The 6,674-nt window shown below is 39.0% G+C and overlaps 1 protein-coding gene across 1 annotated transcript in view; it reads left to right on the forward strand.

Annotated features, from left to right (window-relative positions):
- Sh3yl1 (SH3 and SYLF domain containing 1) overlaps positions 1-6,674 on the forward strand; it is a 42,563-nt gene that overhangs the window by 31,635 nt on the left and 4,254 nt on the right. Inside the window, exons 7-9 of the mRNA XM_017802467.2 lie at positions 290-452; positions 1,061-1,139; positions 6,291-6,347. Coding sequence (XP_017657956.1) covers positions 290-452; positions 1,061-1,139; positions 6,291-6,347 — 299 coding nt within the window. The remainder of the gene's footprint in view (positions 1-289; positions 453-1,060; positions 1,140-6,290; positions 6,348-6,674) is intronic.

Raw genomic sequence — 6,674 nt, forward strand, 5'->3', positions numbered from 1 at the left:
TATGAAAATATGTATACTTTATATATTTGTATATTTCTATATAAATGTAAATGTGTTTGTATGTATATGTGAAGTATTTTTTGTATGGAGAAGAAAGGAACATCAATATTTATGTTTGTTGCCTCTGGAGGTAAGTTTAGGGTGAATCTAAGCATTAGACATGGAGTACAGCTTGTGGTGTATGATGTATTTTGTGAGCACAATTACACACATATGTGAGCATGTTAGGTTTACCTCCAAAACAGATCTGTGTATGTTACAGAAATGTTTTTAATTTTGTCCTTGCTAGATTTTACTGTCAAGACCTCCGAGCTTATGACATTTTATTTGGAGATGTGCCGCGGCCTGCTCAAGCAGAAGATCTTTATGAAATTCTTGATTCCTTTACTGAAAAATATGAAAATGAAGGACAACGCATCAATGCAAGGAGAGCAGCACGGGAGCAGAGGAAGGTGCTGTGCCAGGGCTTCCGGTTTATCTCAGTGGTCACAGGGACTTTCTGCCCAGGGTCCCAGTGACCTACTGAGCTTCCTTTGCGATTAACTTCTATAAAGTCCTCAGGGAAATGACCTAGAGCTTTGACATTGTACAGATTTTAGGGATGATTTGTTTTCTGTAATTGCATCTCTTAGGATGAACCTTGGTGGTATTAGTTAATAGAACTAATACTAGCTGATGCCGTTGGGGGGCGGTGGGCATGGGCAAGCTTCTGTGTGCATTTCTCTCTTTGGGCTCTGCTTGCTCCCTGCTGTGCAGAGTGAAACTGAGGTATAGGGTTTAAGTTATCATTGCCTCTCCCTGCTGACCGCTCCCTGTGACCATATCACTGAATATGCATCCCCCTGCAGACTATATACAGGTGTCAGAGGGGGTGGAGGCTTAAATGCAAGAGGGCACTAGACCACTCACATCAGTCTTCACATCCAGTTCTGTACAATACATGTGATCTTTCTTTGAGTCAATAAGTGCTATATCAACAGGTTAGAGGCAAAAAGCACCCTATACTCATATATAAAAACAGAGTTTTAAAATTATGTGTATTTATTCTTGTGCCTCCTAGGCTAAAGAATTACCTCCAAAACCATCATCAAGACCACAGCAATCACCAGCACCTATGCAACTAAATGCTGACTCCCAGAGTGAGTACTTCTGTTGGAGTTTAAGTACAATTGTAATTACCCAGGCATGATCGTGCACTCCTTTAATCCCAGCACTTGGGAGGTAGAGGCAGGCAGATCTCTGTGAGTTCAAGGCCAGCCTGGTCTCCATAGTGAATCCAGCCAGCAGTAGCTACAGGGAGACCCTATCTCAGAAACCAGAAAAAATAAAATAAAATATATATGTTTGTGTGTGTGTGTGTGTGTGTGTGTGCATGTGTGTGTATAATTGTAATTAAGTAATTATTAAATGTCATTAAGAAAGCAAGCAATATTGTTTTATTTCAATATCAAATAGTAATTAGTCGATATTTATATATAACCTCTTCTAAACCATGACAAAAGTTTTCATTGCTATCATTTATAAAGGCTTCTGTCCTCATGCCAGACATGGTGGCGCACAACTTTAATCCCAGCACTTGGGAGGCAGAGGCAGGCAGATCCTGTGAGTTTAAGGCCAGCCTGGTCTATATAATAAGTTCCAGGCCAGCTGGGGCTACAGGGAAGGCTACATAGTAAGACCCTGTCTTGAAAATAAAGAATAAGGGCAGGAAAGGTAGCTCAGTGGGCACAAAATATTTTCTTAAATTTACAAAGAGATTTATATTCAAAATTTTAATCATTTGGCACTGGAGAGATGGCTCAGAAGTTAAGAGCACTCACTGCTCTTCTAGAGGATCCGGGTTTGTTTACCAGAACCTAATAAAGCAAAACACTCATACACAGAAAATAAAAATAAGTACATTTTTAATGTACATTTATTTTGCTATATACCCTGGGAATACAGGATCTCAAGTGCTTTTTTTTAATATTTTATTTATTATTTTTATTTTCTGTGTATGAATATATTTCCTGCACCCATGTCATGCAATGCCCACAGAGGACAGAAGAGGCTGCCAGATCCCCTGGAACTGGAGTTACAGACAGTTATTAGCTGCCGTGTGGGTACTGGGATTCGAACCCAGGTCTTCTGCAAGAGTAATCAGTGTTCCTACTGCTGAGCCGTCTCTCCAGCTTCCATCAAGTGCTTTTAACTAGGTAAAACTAGGTTTTATAAATGCCCAGGCTTGTTCCTTACCTGTCATAACATTTTTCATCATATATAAAGTTTTTCAGTAAGCAGATTGTTGTTAAATTTATACTACATTGGGTGATCTTTCATGTAATGAAGTACAAAGATGCCTTGGATCTTGCCTTTAAAACATTTTCAGGGGCTGGAGAGATGGCTCAGTAGTTAAGAGCACTGACTGCTCTTGCAGAGGACCTGGGTTTGATGCCCAGCACCCCCATGGCGGCTATGAACCATCCTTAGCTTCAGTTCCAGGGGAATCTGAAGCCCTCTTCTGACCTCCACAGCACTGCATGACATGGGTGCACTCACATACATGCAGGCAATACACTCATACACATAAAATAAAAATAATAAGATTTTTTTTTTAGAATTTCAGTATAGGAGCAGAGCTACTCCATGCTAAAATGCAATTACTATCAGTGGAAGAAAGAACAAAATAAATAGTAACATTCTTCAAGAGGATAAAGACGGGACTGGAAAGATGGCTCAGCTGTTAAGTGCACTGGCTGTTCTTGCAGAAGACTTGGGTTCAAATCCCAGCACCCATATGGTGGCTAACAACTGTCCATAACTCCAGTTCCAGGGGATCCAACTCCTTCTGTCCTCCTTGGGCACTGCACAACACAGGTGCACTTTAAATGCATGCAGAAAATACACTCATACACATAAAATAAAAATGATAAATAAGAATTTAAATTTAAATTAAAAAAAAAAAAAAGAGGATAAGGGACTTCTGCTCAAACCTTCACTCACGTTCTGAATCCATTTTTTCTCATGTTTAGCCCTGGTTCCTCACTTACCTTGGTTCTTGGCATTTCTCACCACAACATCACTATCTTCATTCACCACCACAGAAGTTTCCCGCCATGTGTACCAACCAGAGTCATTCCCCAACACATTGTGCAACCCCCACCAATATCCCACCCACCCCTCATAAACATCCCACTGCAGCACTGCCCATCACCACCGCTCTCAGCTCACATGTCTCGCTGCTGTTCGAGCTGGAATATTTAAAGTATTTCTCAGTCAAGGTTAGTCTTATTTCCTTAATGGGATTGTGTTCATCCCTACATGTTAGTGAATTTAAATTTCTTGCTGGTTTTTAGGTTTAATCTTTAACGTAAAGCTCTTTATTTTATTGGTCATTTCTTCTTATTGGGATATTTATTTTCTTTCTCAATTTGTGAAAACATTTTTTACATAAAGGGCTTTATCATTTGGGTTTCAGTGTATTCTACATTTATCATGGATCTTATGATCTTGATTTTCCTATACAAGAGTTTTAATTATTATATAAAATATGCCTGTAACCTGGTTTTTATAGATCTGGATTTTTTTTTACTCAAGACTGTATTCAAGGGCTGGTTGTGGTGGCACACACCTTTAATCCCAGCACTTGGGAGACAGAGGAAGGTGGATCTCTGTGAGTTTGAGGGCAGCCTGGTCTATATAGAGAGTTCCAGGCCAGCTGGGGCAACAGGGAGGCCCTGTCTCAAACTTTGTGGATACTTTTTTAAAAAATATTTTGAGATTATTTTGTCAATTCTTCTTTTATCAAGTGTGCAATATGCAAGTCAAAAATAATATTAAATACCTTTATTCATTCTATAATGTTTGGTATTAGTCTATTATAAAGCACATAAATTACGTCGGGCATGGTGGCACCTGCCTTTAATCCCGGCACTCAAGAGGCAGAGGCAAGCAGATCTCTGTGAGATTAAGGCCAGCCTGGTCTACACAGTGAGTTTCAGGTGGACTGGTGCTAGGGAGACCCTGTCAAAAATTAATTAATTAGTTAATTAATTTTTATATTAATGGTATCATAATCTTCCCATTCTGTGCTTTCCACTTGTTGAGAATTTCATGTCTTTTAGTAAAATTTGTGGTTTTTCTGTCTTTTCTCTCAGAGTTCTTTCCCAGTACTGTGGAATCATGGTTCCCATTTCCATTGAAGACACAAGGAAAGCTTGGTTGCATATATTTTGTTTGTCTAATATCTGTTAATCTACCTAAAATTATTTCTTTCTTCAAGTAGATTCTCTTGGACTGTCCATATCCCTGCCCCGCCAGCATTTGCTTCATATAGTCATAAACTTCATGGTGTGCTTCTGTCCTCAGAGTGCATGAGACTGCCAGGGCCTATGGCCACAGGCAATTTCTGAGACAATTTCCAGACCTCCAGTTGCTGGACAAGTTCCTCAGAGACAGCCCAGCCAAGAGCATGGCTTACAGATTCATCTTCTGTCTTTCACAGTCCTCTTTTTCTGCATCTGAAGTAAAACAAACCCCAACCCATGTTGATTCTTAGACCAAACAGTACTCCACAGTGTAGAGCAAGGTCCAATGTGAGTGTGGACATGGGTGTAGTGAGTAGCTCTGATGAGCAGCAGGACCACCCATAAGCAGGTGATTTCCCGTTCTTTGTTCTCAGCAAAATTGAGAAAGGATCTAATTGACCTATCAGATTTATAATGAGAATTGTAATTACAATCATCATATAGTATTTTAAAATCACTGTTACCTATCACCCAGTTGCTCTCTAATATCTTGTTTTATAGTATAAAATTTTTACATTTTGTGTTGGTGATAAATTATCATTTGATTTTTTTTCTCATGTCTCAAAACTATAAAAGATTTTAGTGACATTACTGTAAAACACCTCCTTCCAGCCCTCCCTAGTTTTTATAAGAACAACCTTTAATAGCTGGGTATGGTGACGCTCCCAGGAAGCAGAGGCGAGAGGACCATTTGATCTCAGGATTTCAAGACTATCCTGAGTTACACCAGGATCCCCTCTGTCAAAGAAAAAAGTTCTTTCTACGAAATAGAGCACTAACATCGGGCATGGTGGCACACGCCTTTGATCCCAGCTCTCAGCAGGCAGAGGCAGGTGGATCTCTATGAAATGGAAGCCAGCCTGGTCTACATAGTGAGTTCCAGTTGGGCTGGGGCTACATAAGACCCTGTCAAAAAACAAACAACCAAAAAAGACACTAAAATAGATTTTGATGCTGAATAGCTGAATATGTATCACTTTAGCAATAAGAAAGTCATCCTCTGAACACAGATGAATGAAGAAAGCCTCACCCATATAGTGAGGTGCATTTCAAATATATTTTACCTTTATGTTTAGTAAGCTTACCTATTCAGCACATACTTATGATTTTGATCAGGGGCTGGAGAGACAGGTCAGCAGTTAAGAGTGCTGACTGCTCTTGCAGAGGACCCGTGTTTGATTCCTAGCACCTACATCGCATAACTCCAGTTCCGGGAAATCCAACACCTTCTGACCTCCAAGGGCATTGCACAACACAGGTGTACTTACACACTAAAAAAAAAAATAAAGATTTTGATCAGTTACACACAAATAATCACTATAATGTTAACTCCATCCACAAGAAGTTATTTAATAGGCCCTGTTCTTAATTAAAATAAAATAAAAATAAATTCATATATACATTTCTGTTGTGGAAAAATTGTATAAAATATAATTAATAGATTATCATAAAATATTCAAGAGAAGTAGACTGGAAATATGGTTTGAAACTAGAAAGTGAGTGTTGTGCATTCTTTCTGCTAGGAAAGGCTTATTGATTTTCTTTGACTTCCAGTAGTGGGATTCAGATCACTGTGGTTTGTAGTCTCATATTCAAAAGTAGAAATGTGATTATTTAAGTAACTGATATGCACTGTATGTTGTCATATACCCCTTATGACTGTTTAAGTCCATTCTGAACTCAGGTATTTATCAGAAGCTGTGCGGTGACTTCCGGACATGCTGTCTGAAATTATCTTAGGAGTTAAGCGAGCAAGAATGTTTAGAGGTCACCATGTGGGCTGCAACCTTTTCTTGCCTTGGTGTTTTATGCTCATTTCTGGAATAGACCGTGGCGCAGCATCAGGTACTTCAGCTACTTCTGCCTTGTACTTGACTTTGTGGAGTTTTCAGCTACCTCTTGATTTCTAGCCTGACCCCATAGTGTAAATCCTTAACAAGGCAAGATTTTTATGTATCTTATGCATTGTAATAAGCTTTTAAATAGTCTCTCATTTTCATGCAGGTAATGGAAATGAATATAAGCTATATCCTGAGCTTTCTAGCTATCATGAAAGAGCTGGTAAGTCAAAAGCCATTTGTTAAACAATGATTCATAACTATTCTATGCTCACAGATTTTCCAGTTAATTTCATAGGTTATAAAAAAATCCCTGAGAAGGTTTTCAGGCCTCTTCTATTTATGAGCTAAGTATGTTAATTTAGTTGTAGATGTTCTTCAATGACAAATGCTGTGCTTTTGTTCTCTGATTGACTTTGAGGGAGCCAGTGCAGACTCTCTGTGAGGGATGAAGCATTACCACTGGCAGGCCAGGAGACCCTAGGAACTGTTGCATTAGTGAACAGAATGCCAAATTTGTTAATTATAGCATAGTCCTTTATATATATAT

The sequence above is a fragment of the Nannospalax galili genome, unplaced genomic scaffold (assembly GCF_000622305.1).
Source record: "Nannospalax galili isolate Female #2095 unplaced genomic scaffold, S.galili_v1.0 scaffold100, whole genome shotgun sequence".
Taxonomy (NCBI): Eukaryota; Metazoa; Chordata; class Mammalia; order Rodentia; family Spalacidae; genus Nannospalax; species Nannospalax galili.